Here is a 21034-nt window from a genome sequence, read left to right as displayed (position 1 = left end):
AAGAACTCAGATTGAGAGAGGTCAACATGGAAAGCTACACTTAGAGGAGCTCGACGTGGAGAAGGTTGACCTATAAGAGGTAAACTTGGAGAGCTTAACCTAGAGGAGGTCGGCCTAAAGGAAGTTGACCTCGAGAGATTGGCTTGGAAAAGGTCAGCTTGTAGAAGGTTGACCTAAAGAGCTTGACTTGTAGGGGTCGGCCTATTGGAGCTTGACCTATAGGATCTCGGCCTGAACAACTCGGTCAATAGGAGCTTGGCATGGAGGAGCTCAAACTCAGCCTCTACAAGGTTAGCCTTGAGAAAGCCGACCTAAAGAGCTCGACCTATAAGAGGTCAACCTGGAGAGCTCGAGTTGGGGGAAGGTCAGCCTATTGAAGCTCAATCTATAAGACCTCAACCTAGATAGCTCATCATGCATGAAGTTAACCTAAAAAGCTCGGCCTTAAGAAGGTCAGATAGTAGAGCTTGGCTTGTAGGAGCTCGGTCAATAGGAGCTCGACCTTAAGGAAGGTCAGCCTGTAAAAGATTAGCAGGTAAAAGGTCAGCCGGTAGAAGGTTGGCCTGGAGGAGGTCAGCCTGTAGGAACTTAGTTTGAATAGCTCGACCTGTAGAAGCTTAGACTGTAAGAGTTTGGCCTCTACAAGCTCAACCTTGAGGACTAAAGAAGTTGGCTTGGAAGAGGTCAGCCTATAGAGCTTGACCTAAAGGAAGTCAGCTTGGAGAGCTCAGCCTAAATGAGGTTATCTTATTGCAGCTCAGCTTGTAGGACCTCATCCTGGAGGAAGTCGACCTAGAGAGCTCAGCCTGGAGGAGGTCGACCTAGAAGAGCTCGACTTGTAGGAGCTCGGCCTGTAAGAGCTCAGCCTGTACAAACACGGCCTATAGGATCTCGACCTATAGGGACTCAGACTATAGGAGCTCGGCCTGGAGAAGGTCGACATGTTGGTGGTCAGTCATTTCCAAAATACTCATTGTACTTGATTGATAGTTCACTGCTTTTAAAAAATTGGAACGCAACACTTCAATTTCATTCTCTTAAATACCCATTGATTTAACAAGTTGTCAGTTCACTAATTTGATAGCTCGCATCTCATCTTAACTTGATGACAATCCTCTCCTTGTTGAGCCCGATATTAAATTCGATGGACTAGTTGACTAGGCTGGCTTGATAGTCATGTTGAAAGGCTGATAGGATGATCAATTTAGCATGATGATTGGGTGGGTTAACCTGGCCATGCTAACTAAGATAGTGAAAATGACTAAGATAGGCGAGGTGGACGAGTTAACAAGATGGCTTGGATGGACTGGTTGGCCAACCTGACCTTAATGACTCGGATATACTAGAGGAACTACATGGACGGACTGGCTCGATGGCCATGCAAATGAGCTAACATGATGGTTGATCTTGCATTATGTCGGGTTGGTCGGGCTGGCTAGATTGGTTGGGATGGTCAGGGTGAATGGGTTGATGAGATGGCTTGGATGGACTGGTTGGGCGACTTGGCCTGGGTAGGTGGGATAGACTGGATGGACTGGCTAGTCGGGCTTCCTTGATGGTCGTGTAAAAGGGCTGGTTGATCTTACCTATGTGTTCGGGATTAACAAGATGTACTACCTGGTTAGGATGGTCGTGTTGACTGACAATGGGATGTTCGATCTGGAGTGATGGCCAAGATGGTCGAGTTGACTGGACTCTATAAGCTCAACCTATATAAGCTCGACTTGGAGGAAGTAAGCTTAAAAAGCTCGACTTGGAGGAGGTTGACCAGTAGGAGCTCGACTTGTTCTCAACTTAAAAGAGCTTGGTTTAGAGGAGCTAGGCCTAAAGGAACTTAACCTATAAGAGCTTAACTTAGATGAGATCGATATGGAAGAGCTCAGATTGTCGAAGCGTGGCATATACAAGCTCGACCTGAAGAGAGTCAGCTTGAAAATAATTAGCCTGAATGAAAATGGTCTGTTTGGACTACCTCAATGACAACTCTCCAAATTTGCATTCTTTTTTGTATTTAGAAGTCCTTGTTAGTGTATTTTTTGTTTCTAATTGTCTAAAATTAAGATAGTTTAAAATTGTAGTTTTATAAAATTATAGTTAAAATTAGGTTTTTAGGAGTATTTTGTAAATTTTTTAAATAATTAGAAAAGTAATATTTTTTTAGAAAATCTTTTGGTAAAAATTCTTTTCTTTCATTTGATTTTATTTTCTTTCTTTAATTTTGATTTTTTTTTCTTTTGTGCAGAATAGGCCTTATAAATTGGGCTGAAGTGTGCTGATTAGATAATTGGGCCATTGACCCAGCTAGGCTGTTTGAATTAAACTGGCCGCTAGCAGGATTGGGTTTCAATTAAATGAAACGCAGCGTTTTGGGGTTAGAGAGGCCTGACTGAACTTAAGAGAGACGGCGTCGTCTTGTTTTGGGTTGGACCTTAAGCCGAATTAGTGAAACTGTGCGTTTCAGTGGCAGCAACTGCCTTAGAGGGTCTTCACCTTATGCATTCATTTGGCAGAAAGGGAGAAATTCACTTGAGAGGAAAACAAACACCCACGAGCTAGGGCTTGGAGAGAATGCAAGAAAGAGAGAAGATGAAGTCACGACCCTTGAAGTCACGACCCTGCCCTGCAAAGAAGTTGACCAGTGAAAATGAAGAAGATGACTTGGACCGAAGAAGGAGCTGCCCGGAGCTGAACGACAAAGATGGAAGCTAATCAGAGGGCTTAAATAGAAGGATGAACAGTGGCTGTCGATTATGAAGCTTCTCGAGCAAGGTTCCCCTCTCCCATTTTTTTCCTTTTCCCCCTTTCTTTTCTCTTTTTGTTTTCAGACCCTATATAAAGGGGTTTCTTCCATGTAAACACAACACTTTTAGACACTAGACACTTTCAGACTACTCTACAGTTCTCCATTCTTTAGTTTAGGGTTTTATTCGCTTTTCTTATAGTAGAGATATTGTTCTTAATTCTGGATTTCACTGATGAGATTCATGGAAACGTGACAATCTGTGAGCTCCTCATTCGGTGATCTCTGGTATAGTGTTTATAATTTTCCTTTTTCATATTAATAAATTTCCATTTCGTGTTTTCCTTTTATTCTTGTTTTTGTGTTGAGATTGTTCTGTGATTTTGATTTCTGCAATGGTTTTGTTTAGAAAATTATTTGGATTTTGTATCTCTGCAATTTTATGATTCCTTTTGGAATTAAATGTCTCTGTAGTGAGCATTCTTTTTCGAGATGTCTTCTCGAGTCAGAGATGAATCCAATGCATAAAGACTCATTCGGTTTTGTGTTTCTATTCTTTTCCTTCTATTATTTCTGATATGTGTGATTTTAGTTCTGCAATTAAACTCTGTTTGAGAATTGTGAAGGAAAACATCCACATTTCTACATTTGTTTTGGATGTAATAGGACCCAGAGGTGGGCCTAGATTTTCAAGAGGTCTTCTTGAGAGATGTTAAGCTTCATAATTATCAGACTAAGTTCAATTTCAGTGTTCTATTTTTGTTTCTTGTGAAAGTGTGCATTGGTTGGAAAATTGAGTGAGAATTGTCAATTCAAGTTCTGAAATATGAACTATAAGACCCTGTGATGGGCTTACTTTTCTCGGAATGTCTTTCTGAAGAGTAATTGAGACTCTTTCTTTCAATCTATTGCATATTTGCCTCTGTTCTTTGTTTTTGCCTAATATCATTAGTTTGCTTCTTTATTTTTAGTATTTATGTTGACTTAATGTTAGAATAGTCTTAGTTTTGATTGTGATTTTATTTTTCCTTCCATTTAGGTTCTGTTATATGTTCCACTGTTCTTAGCATTCTTAGTTAGGTTTTTTCTTGTTTTCTTACATCATTTACATATTGCAGTGATAATTTTTAAGTTCTGTTAGCAGGCAGTAGTAATGTTCATTAGTTTATGATCATTTTAGTTGCATTTAATTTTCATATTAGTTTAGGACATGTTGTTGTTTCTATCTTGGGAAGTTTAGATTTCTACTTTCTTTTATTTTCCTTTTATTTCATATTCTTTCCTTAAACAGAATTTGTTTTTAATTCTTTTATTTTACATTTCATTATTTTTAATTTCCACACCTTGTCTTTTAGTAAATAATTAGGTAATAAATAAAGCAAGAATTAACCAAACACTTTAAACTTAATTACAATGAGTCCTTGGATTGATACCTAGGTTATCCCTTTACTACATTAGTGGGGAAACTTAGTTTGTTCTGATTTTAGGCGACAAAAATCAGTTTAACACTCAACCTGTAAGAGCTCAGCCTATAGAATCTCGTAGAAACTCAACTCAACGTAATAGAAATAATAATTAGGTTTAATATCTCTTTTGGTCCCTAGAAAGGGGGCCAAAGTTCAATGTGGTCCCACCTTTTTTTAGAAGTTCAATGTGATCCCACCTTTTGTAAAAAGTGTGCAATCAAGTCCTTTTTGCAAACGGCGTGAAGTTTTTAACGGAGCAGCTGACAGGGTGGACTGAGTATCATTACGTGGCTTTGTGTGGGTAAGACGTGGCAAAGAGAGGGTGATACGTGGCTGTGAGAGGGTCAATTTGGTAATATTAGTGAGGTTAGGAAATCAGAAATTAGGGTTCAGGAGTTTTAGAGAAATTGCTAATTTGGGATTGATCATCGTGGACGAAGTGCACATTCAGGATCTCAAGCGCGAATTGGAGACCACAAATCTGAAGCTCAAATTGGAAACCGCAAATCAGGTTAGGGTTTATGATATGTATTTGTTGTATATGTTATCACTGTTGTCGCTTTATAGGGGGATTAAGTAGGGGTGAAAAGTTGTCTTGTTTTGATGGTTCATAGTGGTCCCATAGATATTAGTTTAACTTAAATTAGTGGTCCCCGTTTGCATTTGCAGGGTTGGGGTAGGGATGGGTGATGACATGTTTCAGGTTGTGGTCCATCACGGTGGGACCTTGATCAAAGAAGTCCCCTTTAAGTATATGGGTGGGGAGATAGTTTATTGGGACGTAGATCCCGATAAATGGTGTTATTTTGGAGTATTAGGTTCACTTAAAGATCTGGGTTACATGGAAGTAAAAGAATTATATTACAATATCCAACATGTTTTACATAAGCTTGATGATGATAAAGGAGCCATGAACATGATGAAGGTGGCTAATTATTTGGGGAAAGTGAACCTGTATGTTGTGCATGGGGTGGACGAACCAGCTATTGTAGAAAATGATGACAATGAGATTTTGTACGTATGTGAAGGTCCAGCAGACAGTGGTGAGGGTAGTGACGTTGGAGGAGAAGCACATGTTGAGGGTGACAATGAGGATGGTGAGAATGAAAATGTCTGGGAGGAAGACAAGGAGGATGCAGAAGATGTTGAGGTTGAGAATGAGGGATTAGTGGAAGTGCACATTGAGGATGGAAGGGAGGATGGAAGGGAGGTTGAAAGTGAAGAAGAATTGGAAGTGGACATTGAGGAGGGAGGGGAGGTTCGTACTGAACAAGAGGTGGAAGTTGACATTGAGGATGGAGGGGAGGTTCCTACTGAACAAGAAGTGGAAGTTGACATTGAGGATGGAGGGGAGGTTCATACTGCACAAGAATTGGAAGCAGACATTGAGGATGGAGGGGAGGTTCATAGTGAACAAGAATTGGAAGAAAACATTGAGGATGGAGGGGACAGTGATGATGAACCTGGAATGGATGATCTCAGTGGTGATGAGTATGTGGATGCAGACAATGATGAAGAAACCCAACAACAATGCAGGGGTTTGTCAGATGATGATTGGGAGTCTGATATGCTTGTAACTCCTGAAAACAGTTCAAGTGAGGAGGATTACAACGAGGATAGATTATGTATGGGTGGTTTCTCAAAATATACAAAACAGAAGTCCATGGCAGATTACAAGTGGGAAGTGGGCACCATTTTCAGTGGGAAGGAAGAGTTTAAGGATGCTATTAGAAGGTATGCTGTTCATGCTGGGAGGGATCTAAAATTTGTGAAGAATGATAAGCGTAGGGTGAGGGTGCGCTGCATGGGTGGCCAAGGGAAGTGCCCATGGGTAGCTTACTGTGGGTACTTGCCATCACGCAAAATTTGGCAATTAAGGAAGATAATTGATACTCACGGTTGTAGTAGGCAACTTAACATCAAACTAATGAATGCTCAGTGGTTGAGTGAAGAAATAGATAGGTCTTTAGTTGACAATCCTAACTTAAAGGTGAATGATATTCGTACTAAAGCATTAAGAAAATGGAATACAAATGTGTCAATATCCAAGGCACGAAGGGCAAAGTTAATTGCCACAAGACAGCTTGAAGGAGATTTCAAAGAACAGTATAAAAGGATATACGACTATGGACATGAGTTGTTGAGGTGTAACCCAGGTTCAACAGTGCAGATTAAAGTTGACTCGCATAATGGTGATACAATCTTCCAAAGAATGTATGTTTGTCTGAAAGCTTGTAAAGACAGCTTCAAAAGTTGTAGGCCCATAATATGTTTAGACGGATGTTTTTTGAAAGGTTATTACAAGGGAGAGCTTCTCACTGCTGTTGGTAGGGACCCAAACGATCAAATGCTACCACTTGCCTATGCAGTAGTAGAAGTGGAGAACAAAGACAGCTGGACATGGTTCTTGCAATTATTAATTGAAGACCTCGGTGGTAGTGAAGTATGTGGGGGGTGCACGTGGATGTCAGACCAGCAGAAGGTAAATATACACCTTATATTCAATTTTAGTTAATGCTTTGTTAAAGGATCTTGTTTTATGACTAAAATTATTTGTGCAGGGGTTGGTCCCAGCTATCCAAGAGCTTCTTCCTGGGGCAGAACAAAGATTCTGTATGAGGCACCTGTATGCAAACTTTAGAAAAAGGTTTGGTGGTCAAATTTTAAAAAACCTGATGTGGACAGCTGCCACAAGCACATATCCACAGGCTTGGGAGAGAGAGATGCTGAAAATTAAAGAAGTCAATATTGAAGCATATAAATACCTCATAGCCATTCCCCCGAGGTAACCCATTAGCCATTACATACAATTTACTGTCCCTGATGCATTGTAACCCATTTGAGTGTGCAACAGGTTTTGGTCAAGATCTCGCTTCACAGGTCAAGCAATGACTGATACACTAGATAACAACATCAGTGAAGCTTTCAACAGTGTTCTTATTCATTCAAGAGGAAAACCTATTATAACCATGATGGAGGATATCAGAGTTTATCTCATGAAAAGGTGGGCCACCAATAGAACCAAGGTGGCATCTATGGAGTTCACAATATGCCCAAAGATAAAGAAGAGACTTGAGAAGGAATGTAATCTGTCAAGATATTGGGTGCCAAGGTAATATAACTCCATTTATTTTATATACAAGTTATTTATCTACATTGTTGATGTGCTTCATTTGTTTCAGCTGGTCTGCACGAAAGATTTTTGAGGTTAGGCATACTTCTTCAGTTGGGAACAAGTTCACACTGGACCTGGACACAAAGGAGTGTAGCTGCAGAAAGTGGATGATTAGTGCCATTCCATGCTGTCATGCAATTGCAGCAATGAACTTCTCCAACGTTGATCCACAGACTTTTGTCCCCAATGTGTTCACAAGATCCACCTATGAAGAGGTCTATGCGTCCATCATTTTTCCACTCAATGGCCACCTACTATGGGAAAAGACAAATTTCAATGATGTACTACCACCACTGATCAGGAAGATGCCTGGGAGGCCAAAGAAAAAAAGGAGGTTGGAAGCATGGGAGCTAACTAAAGATCAGACTCAAATGCGTGTTGGTGGCCATAAGAAAAAATGTAGTCTTTGTCGTAACATGGGGCACAACAAGAGTAACTGCCCTTTAAAGCCCCAGCCAGTAGAAACAACACAACCATCACAGCCACCTCCAAGTTCACCAACCCCTGAACCATCACAGCCACCTCCAAGTCCCCAATCACCCCGGCCAACAAAATGCAAAGTCAGAAGAAAACGTACTTAGATGCAAAGTCAGAAGAATTGTTATTAGATATTTAAATTTTGTGGTGCTGTAATATGTACTATTTCTTACATGGTGGTGTAATACATACTTAACGTACTTACTGAACTGATTTTCTGTATTTCTTTTATGTGTCGTAATGAATGAAACTGCTTTTATGTATTTGTTTTATGTACTTGTTTTATGTATTTGTTTTATGTATTTGTTTTATGTGCCAATATTCAGCATCATATGCATTATTTGGTGACCTTGGTGAACAGTTTTAAAGCAAATGGGGGACTCATTTCAACATTTTTAAAACATCAGGGGACTGATTTCAACATTGTTAAAACATCAGGGGGACTGATTTCAACATTGTTAAAACATCAGGGGGACTGATTTCAACATTAATCACTAAAATTTACTCATTAAAATAGTCAATACGTAATACATTGAATTGCATAATTCATCTTACACCTTACAATCTAACTAAATGAACCTAGACAGAACCTGAACAAGGCACACCACAATACACACACACAAAGCTACAACTAAGATCTTCATCATTTTCTGCAAGTCCTGCACTGATTTTTCCAGCTGACTTATCCTCCTCACCATTGTGCAATCTTTTTCATCAACTTTCTCTTCAACACACCACTTGAAAAAGTTACACGAGCTGCCAATTGCAGATCCACCCTGTTATTCACCAAGTTATGGATTCTATCAACAAATGCATCATCAATTCAAAAAAACTTTAACTCAAACGGGTATAATTCAAACCTTGTAACGTGGACAACCCCAGAAATTTCTCCCAGCATTCTTCGTAGTTCTCGCCACTTTGGTTACAGCAACATCACCACAGTAACAAGTAGGGATTATCCCACCTCCTCTCACACCACAACCATGGGACCACCCAGAAGATCCTTTGCCCCAACTTCTCGAACACGATGAACACCCTTCAGAAGAAGCCATTCGTATCCCAAATTAGCAATTTCTCTAAAACTCCTGAAACCCTAACTTTTGATTTCCTAACCTCACTAATATTACCAAATTTACCCCTCACAGCCACGTATCACCCTCTCTTTGCCACGTCTTACCCACACAAAGCCACGTAATGATACTCAGTCCACCCTGTCAGCTGCTCCGTTAAAAACTTCACGCCGTTTGCAAAAAGGACTTGATTGCACACTTTTTACAAAAGGTGGGATCACATTGAACTTCTAAAAAAAGGTGGGACCACATTGAACTTTGGCCCCCTTTCTAGGGACCAAAAGAGGTATTAAACCTAATAATTACAATAATGTAATCAAATTTTCATTATATCTCATTACCTAATAATTTAACTACGGATAACTCGCGTAATTATTATATATATATATATGGGGTTTGCTAACGCGCGTACGCCTGTTTTTCAGTTGGTACATTTTAGCAATGTGTACCGGATTTTAGTAGACAAAAATACCCTTATATATAATGGATTCTAAGTTTTAAGGTTAAGGGTATTTTAATAATTTTCATTCTCAAAACTTAAAAAAAAAAAAAAACTCCAAACCCTTACTCACCTTTCTCATTCCTCTCAATCTTTTCTCTTTCATCTCTCTCACTCCAACCTTTTCTCTGTCATCCCTACTGTAACCCCAGTTGAAAAAATCAGAAACACTTACCTTTAAAAAATTTGTCTTTGTAAAGAGTTGAGTCATTGACATATTCACCTTCAGGCAAAGGTTCATTCAAGATCTCTTCAATTTCACCATCTTCACTAATCTCTCTAATTTTTGAATCATCATCTCTAAAAGAACCCTCCAGGCCAATTACCAATTCTTTCGAATGTCATTATGCTTGTCAAAATTAGATAAAATTATATACGACAAAAATTATAAAATGAAAACTCATTATAAAGTCATTTTTTGTAAGAAATTGTTTAACGAGTGTTTCTGATTTTTTCCAAGCCAATTACCAATTCCTTTGATGTCATTATGCTTCTGAAAATTAGATAAAATTAGATAAGACAAATTATAAAATAAAAATTCATTATAAAATCATTTTTTGTAAGAAATTGTTTAACAACAAGTATTTCTGATCTTTTCCAGATCAATTACCAATTCCTTTATGCTTGTGAAAATTGGATAAAATTAGATAAGACAAAAATTATAAGATGAAAACTCATTATAAAATCATTTTTTTGTAAGATTGTTTAACGGCTAGTGTTTCTGATTTTTTAATTAGGGCTAGGGATGACAGAAAAAAGATTGGAGTGAGAAAGATGAAAGAGAAAGGGATGAGAGGAATGAGAGAGGTGAATAAAGGTTTGGGGTTTTTTTTTTTAGTTTTGAGAATGAAAATTATTAAAATACCCTAACTTAAAACTTAGAATTCATGGTATATAAGGGTGTTTTTGTCTACTAAAACCCGGTACACATTGCTAAAATGTACCAACTGAAAAAAGAGCGTACGCAAGTTAACAAACCCCTACATATATATATATATATATATATATATATATATATATATATATATATATATATATATATATATATATATATATACCATGAATTCTAAGTTTTAAGGTTAAGGGTATTTTAATAACTTTCATTCTCAAAACTAAAAAAAAAAACAAGAAATCCCAAAACTCTTACTCACCTCCCTCATTCCTCTCAACCCTTTCTCTTTCATCTCTCTCACTCCAACATTTTATCTGTCATCCCTATGGTAGTCCCAACTAAAAAAATCAGAAACACTCGTCTAACCATAATCTACCTTCCTCACTTATCCAATTTGTTTCTCTCTCATCTACATACTCTCCCTCACCCACACGCAGCAACCGCGACACCGTAATTTGTTGTTTTTGCTCTGTTTGTTCATTTGTTTTCCACTTTAATAACAAAATAATTGATGATGTTGATGTTGATTTTTGATTGGAGGGTTGTGTTATATCTTTTCCTTTCTGATTATATTAAAATTAAAAAAAAATTGATATAAAGCTTATGCATAGTTAAACACACATAGAAAAATCTTCTTCTTCTTATTGGAAGCAGCAAAACATGGTTGCCACTGGTGCCACCCCAGATGGATTATTTTGGTTGGTGTATGAAGGGTGCATTTCTGGCTACGATAACTGCTTTGAACGACGTTCGTTTTTTTATCATTTAGTGAGTAGTTTACATGAAATTGAAATAATTAATTTCATGTAATACAAAATTAATAAACGATATAACACAACCCTCCAATCAACTACTAATTCTAAAATTTTAAAACGAAATTTAATAACAATCAAAAGAGAAAAGATATAACACAATCATGTAATCAAAAATCAACATCAACATCATCAATTATTTTGTTATTAAAGTGAAAAACAAATGACCAAACAGAGCAAGAGCAACAAATTGCGATGTCGCGGATTGTTGTTTGTGGGTGAGGGAGAGTATGGAGATGAGGGAGAAACAAATTGGATAAGTGAGGAAGGTAGATTAGGGTTAGACGAGTGTTTTTGATTTTTTCAATTGGGACTACCGTAGGGATGACAGAGAAAATGTTGGAGTAAAAGAGATGAAAGAGAAAGGGTTAAAAGGAATGAAGGAGGTGAGTAAGGGTTTCAGAGTTTCCTGTTTTTTTTTTAGTTTTGAGAATGAAAATTATTAAAATACCCTTAACCTTAAAACTTAGAATCAATTATATATAAGGGTATTTTTTTCTACTAAAACCTGATACATATTACTAAAATATATCAACTAAAAAAGAGCGTACACAAACTATATGTATATATATACACCGATTATTAATGATAACGTAAGTCTATAAGCTTATATTTTGTATCATTTATGTTTTGAATAGTATAATACATCACATGAGCATCACGACCCACACCACAACATAGTTATTAATATGTTCAAATGGACACAAACATCAACGACAATATGATGATGATTTTAGTCTTCAACAATAATATGTGTATTTAATAAAAAAAATGTACTTCATTTTAAATATTTATCATAATTTATTTCAACTTTTAAGATATATTAAAAAAAATAATTTAACAATCCTAATTTTTTTTTTCAAATTTCAAAATGTATCATTAGAAAAAGGTAACCACATCTTAAAAAAAAAATAAACACCTGAATATTTTTCAAAATATGAAAAATAACACTATTATAATTATAACATTTAATTTAGAAAATTCAATTTCCAAATACATAAAAATTCATAAAATACGAAACTAGAAAAAAAACTTTTGAAGTTATCACGGTGATACTAAAAACATGGTTGAAATAGTTAAGATGAGGAGGCTTAAAAAAAGTAGTTGAAATCGTTACAAACATCTACACTTAACAATGCGATGGTTTTACATTAAAGAAAAAAAGTATACCTTAGCTTAAGTGAGATGCCCTTGATATGAAAAAAAATGTAAAGTTATGTACATAAAAAACTTACTCATTCCCGTAAATTTTTTGAAAGTTTATCTAAATCTGTAATATGTAACATCCCAAAATACAGTAACACCATATAGTAGAATTAATTACATTTAATGATAAACAAATCAGTCTTAAATTAACGAAAGCAAGGGTTTAGGCTGATCGGCCTTACAAGAAGTTAAATAAGAAAAACACGCTCGACGTAAACGTACCCAACCAATGGTTAAAAAGCACAGATATAAACCGATCGACCAAATAATATAAAGGTCGATTCAAAAATTAGTACAATGAAACATCTAGTCCAAACAGCTAACCGAACGTCTACTGTTCGGCCTTCACTTCAACATCTACAAGGGTTGCTTCCTCCAAATTTTCTTCTTCCAGTGTTTCCTCGAGCAACGCCTCACCATCTGCTCACATCCACACGGATGATCATTGCATAAACAGGACGGATGTACAGAGACGATCGACAACGCAAGGAAGAGAACACAGGGTAAGCTTATTGAATTTAATTCAAGTAAAATCATTCATTTCATAGTATATCAACATATCAAATATTTCACAACATATAATTAAATCAATCCTTAACTCAAATCAATTCCTGATACTAGACTGACCGTCCGGACTGTATGAATCTGTGTAGCTACAGGCGTCCTTGCACCCGAGTGGTGTAGTAACTGTATTACACTCGACAGCTGCCACTCGAGGTTAGTCCGTTTCTTACGTCGCCCATGTTAACTTATGGACTAAGGACCTCCTGCCATTCCCACACATGAATTACTCTCCTCTACGTGAAGATGAGTATCACGGAATATCAGGATGGACCAAGCCAGCATTAGCATGCCCACAGTCATACTTTACAAAATTCCATATTCAACCATGAGTCGTTCCTCCCTGGAACGCTCGTCCAAAATTCACAACCATAGTTCACCTCATATAATGTTCATCATTTTTAATCTTTCACTTTTATTTTCATTTTTGTCTTTTTGTCTTTCAGTCCAAGTACATAAAATCACTACCTCTTTATAACGAGAACTAATGTGAGGAACGAGACCGAAGAACTTGCCCCTTTCCAAGATAAAGTAATACCGGCTTCAAGATAAATGGACGACCTATATTACAAGGCGGCTCGACACGATCGGTCGACCCAGATGGACGACCTACATTAAGAAGGGTGGTCGACACAGATGGATGATCTGTATTGACAATGGTACTCGACACTGTCGGTCGACACAGATGGATGATCTGTATTGACAATGGTACTCGACACTGTCGGTCGACACAGATGGATGATCTGTATTAACAATGGTACTTGATACTGTCGGTCGACACAGATGGATGATCTGTATTGACAATGGTACTCGACACTGTCGGTCGACACAGACGGATGATCTGTATTAACAAAGGTACTCGACACTATTCATTATGAGCTCTAAGTAGAAGACCGACACAACACATACTCAACCAGAATTCTTCCCAAATGAAAGAGTTCAACTATTTGAAAGGAGTTACTGAAAATACCGATCGGTCAAAGACCGTTTCGATATCGAACGTTCATTATCATAGAATTTCATACTTAAATTCAACTTACGGTAAACACATTTTTCAGTATAAACTTTCATACATTAATTTACTCATAACATAGCATAATCCATATTTTTCGTACATTGTCTCATCATCAAAATCATATAGTAAAGTCTAATATCATAGGTCATACTCAATAAAATTCATAGAACAGGCATCCGACACAGTGTAACTCACAGAATAGTCATGCATCACAGTATACCTCAAGAATTAAACTTAATAAGCTTCCCTTACCTTGGATCAGAAGTGAACGTCCTAACTCAAGGTGTTTGGTTCGTCTGCTAACAGTTCTCTACTCACACAGGATCACTTAATTCTTCCAACCCGATCTAACCATAAAAACCAAGAAATACTAAGAACTCAACCCTTCATGCAACCAGGATTTGGCTTTGCATGAGACAGAAAACGTTCGACGAAGAAGAGAGACTTACCAGTATCAGAACGTTGAGGTGATCGGTTCAAAACGAAGCTCACGACACCAGGAATGGTTCTACGGTTTCTGAAACGTGAACGGAGAAGAGAAAGAAGAAGTTTCAGTAGAGAGAAGGTAGAGGTTTCTAGAGAGAAGGTGAAGAATATGAAAAGTTAGAATCTGAGGAAGAAGAAGAGTGCATGCAAAGAGTGATGCGGACTTCAGAAAATTCATTTTTGTTTAAAAACCAACGTCCGTTCTCTTGCTGCCACTTGTCTTCCACTACTGATTTAGGAACATTCCATCACGACACCTGGCAGGAAGGCAGTGAGTCTGGAAGTGCGTTTTAAATGCACGGCAGAAGGGTTTTTAGGGAAATTAATGAGGATGAGACAGGGATTAATGGCGCTCGTTTTTCTAGGGTCTTACATAATATGATATTATAATTTAGTAAAAGAATATATAATATATAATTAATAACGTGTGATGGGTTTATTATATATATTTTTTTAGTTTAGACGAAAATACTCCCAACATGTAAGATCGGTTTGTTCAATTTGACGATAAATTTTTATTTATTTTAATTTTTAAAGAATAAAAGTTTTATTGAGAAACCGAATAATTAAAGGATTTATTTGAGATTCTGAAAAAAAAAAAAGAAAAAGACCTATAGAACGTTAAACCTAAATTTATTTGATTTATGACCTTTAGTTTGTATTTAAAAATTGGTATATTGAAAGACCAAATAGGTCGTACGGTAAGAAAGATGGGTATTGGTATCGGGAGGCAGAAATAAAGTGCAGAAAGCTTATCTGATGAGGCTGTGAAAGAATTGAAAGCAATTGATAAAAGAGATGGTTGGACCCAACTCACAATCTCTTATACTTTGACTCAATGTTTCTTCTGCTTCCTACCAATTAACCCTACATCTCCTCATAAACCTTTTCATTAAAACCATTCATTATTCATAGATTGGCTGTGGAGCCCCATTTGCATATAATTTTATCACTTTTTTTTCGCCTGCTCTTAGTCACTATTTATTGGTGTGCGACCAAACTAATAATATTTAATGTCCAAAACTAATTTTATAACTACTACAACTTATATCACGCCATTTGTTGCAAAACCATTAACTCATTTTGTGTTTGGATTTCAAAATATATTTAGAATAGAGTTGAGAGAAGAAAGAAGTGAACTTGATTGAATTAAGAAAAATATTATATGTGAATTTGAAATAAAAGTTTTTGAAAATTTGTGTATGATATGATATATATGAAAATTTGTGAAGAAAGATGTTAATTCCTCATATTTTCATATACAAACTAAATTATATAACTAAATTTCTCATATACTCATCACTCAACTTAAAATAAAAACAAAAATAAAATCAGGTTTCCATGTCTCAATTTTTACCTTAAAATATACAAGTTTTAAACATAACAATATATTGAAGACACTAAAAAATTTTAAATTATTCTAAGGAATCACCTTAAGTCAAGCAAAAAACCTAATTTATCTATGTAACCCATCAACTCTAATTCATTTATGTCTTTTCAGTAGTAAGAAGATTGAAATTATCAAAGTAAAAAGATCTTATATATTTTAAAACTGAAGGTGATAATTTTTTCCTTAGCAAGATAATAGAAAATTTTATAAGGAAGGATGAGTTAAGGGTTATAGAAAAGTGGAAATGAGAAATGAAAAATGAGAGAATGGGATATAAAAGTAGTTTACTTACTGTTTTAGAAAGGAAAAAATTTAATAAATTTTTTAAATATATATTGATACCCTCTTCTTTTATTTTAACCTCCCTTCCTTTCCTAGTACCTTTTAATTCAATTTATCTTTTATTCCACCAACAAGTAAAAATATATGTTATGTATGCTTTGTACATGTCTTAGAGCTCATTACTCTCACTCCTTTAACTTCCTTATCCAACTACACTTAAATCTAAAATAAATTCATATATATATATATATATATATATATATATATATATATATATATATATATATATATAACTAAAGAAGTTTTAACATAAATTTAATTTACTTTTAGAAATTATTTTACACACCCATTTAATCACAAAGAAATAATTTTATTATGAATTGGATTATTAATTTAGTTTCTAAAATTATAATAGTTATTATAAATTGCATACAATCAATTAATGTAGTGATTTAGTGGATTTGTTATTTAAAAAAAAAGGACATATCAAATATTCAAATGATAATAGTTCCAATAAAAATAAAGGAGATTTGAGTCTAATAGAGATGATCTATTATTAACATAGATGGTTAAAATATAATGAAGGACACATTACACATATTAACTGTTATTAACACTCAATATTGTAATGTTTAAGTAAACATATAAAAGTGAAAGTTGAAAATGAGTAAATTGAAACATACTTGATGCTTAAATTGTCCTTATAATTTTGATTTAGACTTAATTAATTTTGATTTAGACTTAATTAATTTTGATTTAGACTTAAATAGTGATTATGGGGTCAAACAGCATGTGGGTGATACAAAGTCAATTAGTTTTCATGTTTGATGTGTGAAGTTGCAAGACAATTCACATGAATAATAAACATGTGTCATGTGAGTTAGTTGGTGCATAAGTGGTCTAAGATTACACACTTGATTCATTATTCATCGAGTGATGCCAAAGAACACGTAAAACAATGGTTGTCATGACATAGTAATAAGAATTATTGACACATTATATAATTCGTTTTACTCCTGTTAATTTTACATTAGTCTTTTAATCTATATATATATATATATATATAATATATATATATATATATATATATTGGATTCTTTTTTGGAGGTATGAGGTATCATGAACTCCCAAACATTTAAAATTCTTTAATATGTATGATGAGAATTTATAAAATAAAATTATATAAATTTTTAATTTTTGAAAAAATTTAATAAGATTTTTTTCTTTGAATTTACTTATTATTTGGGTTCACTTATTACTCTCTTTTATGTGTTTTTTCTCTTTGATTAAAAAAAACACTTAAAACAAATTTATTATTTTTCTGTTATTTTTTATATTTTTATTCTATTACTGAATGAAAAAATATATCTGACTATTAGATCCATGAACTTAGATTGATTCACAAATAAACAAAATCATAATTTTACTACATTTATGAATTGTTTTTACAAAAGGTAAACTTTTCTATTCATAGGAACAAACGAATATAAGTGGTTTCCAAAAAGAGTGGGAAAAGCTAGTCTTGAAAATTAAATTTTAGAGTCAAAAGAGCATATAACAAGTGCAACTTCCTTACTCTCATGTTACAAAATTGACAAATGTAACAAATCGTACAAATAATAAAGTAGATAACTCTAGATATCATTTTTTTCACAAAGACTTACATTATTCAGAAAAAATATGTTTATTCCTTAATTAAGACTAATAACTTTTAAAAGAATAAAAATTGTTGATGTGTGTGAAATAAATCTAAAACTGAGAAAGTAATAAAATTTATGAAATTACTATATGATAAAAACTTCATTCAAAGTTAGATTTCATGCATCTAATCAATATGAAAAACATTAAACAATATACTTCTAATTCTTACTTTAACATTCGCACCACATGTAGCAAGTCTTAATGTCTCTAGAATAAGTCTCTATCGTAATTGTCTTAATAATAAGAGTTAGTTTCCTATGCTCCAAGAATGTGTGTTTTTATTGAGATCAAGCCTCTTATTTGTAGGATCTAGGTAAAAGTAACCAAATCTAGTAACAACTTATTTTATTGAGATATTCTTCAATCTTCAAGGATTTTCATTTATCTGACTTTTGTAATTGAAGTAACCTAATATGTTGATAACTGATTTTATTAAGATATTATTCAATCTTCAGTGATTCTCATTTATTTGATTTTTATAATTGAAACAACCCAATTTGTTGATTTTGCTTATATATTCTTCAATTTTCAGTGATTTTCATTCATATGCACAATATTTTCACAAATAAAGCCAAATATTTGTATTTTCCAATTTATTGACTAAAATATTAATCATTTAAAAAGTAATAATAAAAATACCAATAAAAGATATAAATAAAATAAAAACAATCACAATGTCAATTATCAAAATAGCCTAAACTTAAACATTTTTATGTTCTCATGAAAGCTTAAAATTATAGAATTTAGAAAAACTCATGTCAACCTATCCGAATAACTTAAGTGTAAATGATTTTTCAATCCAAATTATACAAACATAAAATTACACTTGTAACTCCAAAACTCAAGATAAGATGACATGGTTTTCGTTTTATCACTTCAATCCCTGTAATAGTATAAAAGATAATAACATGACTATTGAATTTAAAATTAGCTCACAAGAATTAATATTTCACTCTACACAAAGTGTATATCAATGATCCCTCATTAACAACATGTTATAAAATCACTTCATCAACTTTTGTCCATCATCTAAATTATACAATTCACACATTTGATAAGATCAAAAGGTTTTTCATAAGTTGTAATGAGGCTAGGCTAAAAGAAATATGATTTTTTAGGAATTCAAAAACACCATTAAACCGAAGAGAACAATCAAATGTAAATAATTCCTGCAATTTTGGGTATTTTATACATAATAATTTTCCCAAAATATCCTTCTCATAATACAACCCTTTTTCTTAACATATATTTTGTTGGCTCTTTTTCTTTTTATGAAAAAAAAAATTATGAAATTATCCAAAGTCAAATTTTTTACATACCTCAAACTTATTCAATCTTATACTATGGTAAAGTGTTTATGTCATATTCCAAACTAGTATGATCTCAAACAAAGAGTCTTAGGTTAGGTCTTCACATCCTTTATAGCCCATGTTAACTTCAACTTGGGTTTATTATGCTCAAAGGAGACCTAGTCTTCTTGGATTATCCTAGTAATTGCTTTTGTTGTAGGTCCCTTAGATACAAGTATGTCATTAGTTGGGACTAATTCAAGTTAATTTTCAACTAGGACTGACTGTGGTTGACCTTCGATCGATCTTTGGCCGGGTATACTCAATCGATCTTTGACCTGGGCAACTCGATTGATCTTCAGTCTGGTTGATCTTTGGTTGGGATTGATTTGAGTCGATCTTTGGATGGACCGACTCGAATCGATCTTTGGTCAAGGTCGATTTAGGTTGACCATCGGTGAGGACTGTCTCGGTTAATCTTTAATCGGGACAACTCGTGCAAACCTTTGGCTTACTTTTTTACCGTCTTAGTTCTACTTAGATATACCTTGATTTTATATTTTAAATATTAAAAAAAAATCCAATCCAAATCCAATTAAGTGAATTGAGATTTAGATTTTTGAAATAAAGAATTGATCTATTTCAAATTCATTTAAGTGGACTAGATTTAAAATTAAAAAATATAGATTTAAATTTGAGAAAAATATATTAAATTGGATCTCAAATTTTAAATATTTTTACCTATTTTATAATATGTTGTATGTTCTTTTTTTTCATTTTTTTAAAGTTTTTTTTTTCTTCCATGTTTTCGCTCTTTTCACATTTTTTTAATTTAAGCTATATTTTATGTTTTGGGAATATAGTGAAGCACTCTTCTTTAATGAGATGATATTTTTCAATGTGATGACATATAATATTTTTATTAGCAAGTTAAATTTCATGTTCTTTTCTTATCTAAGCATGTCTTATCTTATCTGGAAAATTATTTAAAAATGTGTTTTTAATAATTATTTATCAAAGGTTAAATCATATAATCACGTGAGCAAATTATGAAATAATCAATCTTAAACTCTTATAATTAGAACTGATTATTTGTGTTTGGATCACTTATATACATCACAAATTATTAATTTTGGTCTAATGATAAAAGTTAAAAAGAGGATAAGAGAAACTGTGACTTCAATTCCTCTACTAATATTTGAAAAATAAATATTGATTCAAAAACTTGAAAAAATTTAGAAAAAAAAATAGAGATAATAGACTGCTAATATTCAAAAATATATAAATAATAATTTATAATATAGACTTTTAGTTTGACTCTTCAAAAAGTAATCTTAAACTATTATATCTCAATTATTTCTTTTTTCTTTCAAAGCATTAAATAAATTATTTCTTACTTTCTAGATTAAATATGTTTTTATCCTTAACATTTAGTGAAAATTAAAATTAGTCTCTTTTCTAAATTTTGGACTAATTTAATCTCCAAACTTTAAAAATATGTGATTAAATTCACACATTTCTAAAGTTTGAAGACTTAGGTCAAAGTTTTGAAGAGAAACTAATTCTAATTTTCACTTAAAATTAAGGGATAAAAGCATATTTAACCTAGTTGCTTTTCATATTTTGCACTCAACTTTACCACAACCCAATATATAAAAATGGGATAAAACATGAATTTTACATAGGATAAAACATGAATTATCTAATTTGTTTTGCATTGAGATAATTTCTTTAATATATTTGTTTACATTTATACTATTTCAAAAACTAATTTATATTCCTGTCCTTTCACTACTTTCCTTTATTTCTCTAATAAAAGGATAGAGTAATTGATACTTTTGTTGAAATAGTTTGTGCATTTAAGTTAGGGAACGAAAGTGGGTCCAACGCACACTATCCATTTATGCTTTTGCAGGGAATACTAGATCCGAGACCTCGCCGCTGAGAGCGTCTCTATGCTGCGGAAAAACCAT

General features: G+C 33.8%; 2 protein-coding genes across 2 annotated transcripts; one reads left to right on the top strand and one right to left on the bottom strand.

Annotated features, from left to right (window-relative positions):
* Positions 1-4370: 4370 nt before the first annotated feature.
* Positions 4371-8031, top strand: LOC148193384 (uncharacterized). The gene is made up of 4 exons (XM_088099625.1): positions 4371-6688; positions 6768-6991; positions 7061-7318; positions 7389-8031. Exons 1-4 carry the CDS (start codon positions 4889-4891, stop codon positions 7960-7962), a joined length of 2856 nt encoding a protein of 951 aa, XP_087955751.1. The 5' UTR covers positions 4371-4888; the 3' UTR covers positions 7963-8031.
* Positions 8032-8337: 306 nt separating this feature from the next.
* Positions 8338-8938, bottom strand: LOC148193383 (uncharacterized). Its single transcript, XM_088098116.1, has 2 exons — positions 8719-8938; positions 8338-8634 (listed from the first exon to the last, which is right to left on the bottom strand). Exons 1-2 carry the CDS (start codon positions 8908-8910, stop codon positions 8428-8430), a joined length of 399 nt encoding a protein of 132 aa, XP_087954242.1. The 5' UTR covers positions 8911-8938; the 3' UTR covers positions 8338-8427.
* Positions 8939-21034: the final 12096 nt, after the last annotated feature.

This window comes from Vigna umbellata, chromosome 9 (genome assembly GCF_029865625.1).
Source record: "Vigna umbellata cultivar VRB3 chromosome 9, Vumbellata_1.0, whole genome shotgun sequence".
NCBI lineage: Eukaryota > Viridiplantae > Streptophyta > Magnoliopsida > Fabales > Fabaceae > Vigna > Vigna umbellata.
Note: the sequence above shows the minus strand (reverse complement) of the source record. Positions and strands in the feature narration are given on the sequence as shown.

Excerpts from the sequence above, each read along its gene's own strand:
- LOC148193384 (XM_088099625.1), top strand. The coding sequence starts at position 4,889 with ATGGGTGATGACATGTTTCAGGTTGTGGTCCATCACGGTGGGACCTTG. Across the intron at positions 6,689-6,767 it reads GGATGTCAGACCAGCAGAAG|GGGTTGGTCCCAGCTATCCA; the intron begins GTAAATATACAC and ends TTATTTGTGCAG. Across the intron at positions 7,319-7,388 it reads TCAAGATATTGGGTGCCAAG|CTGGTCTGCACGAAAGATTT; the intron begins GTAATATAACTC and ends CATTTGTTTCAG.
- LOC148193383 (XM_088098116.1), bottom strand. The coding sequence starts at position 8,910 with ATGGCTTCTTCTGAAGGGTGTTCATCGTGTTCGAGAAGTTGGGGCAAA. Across the intron at positions 8,635-8,718 it reads GGGGTTGTCCACGTTACAAG|GGTGGATCTGCAATTGGCAG; the intron begins GTTTGAATTATA and ends GGTGAATAACAG.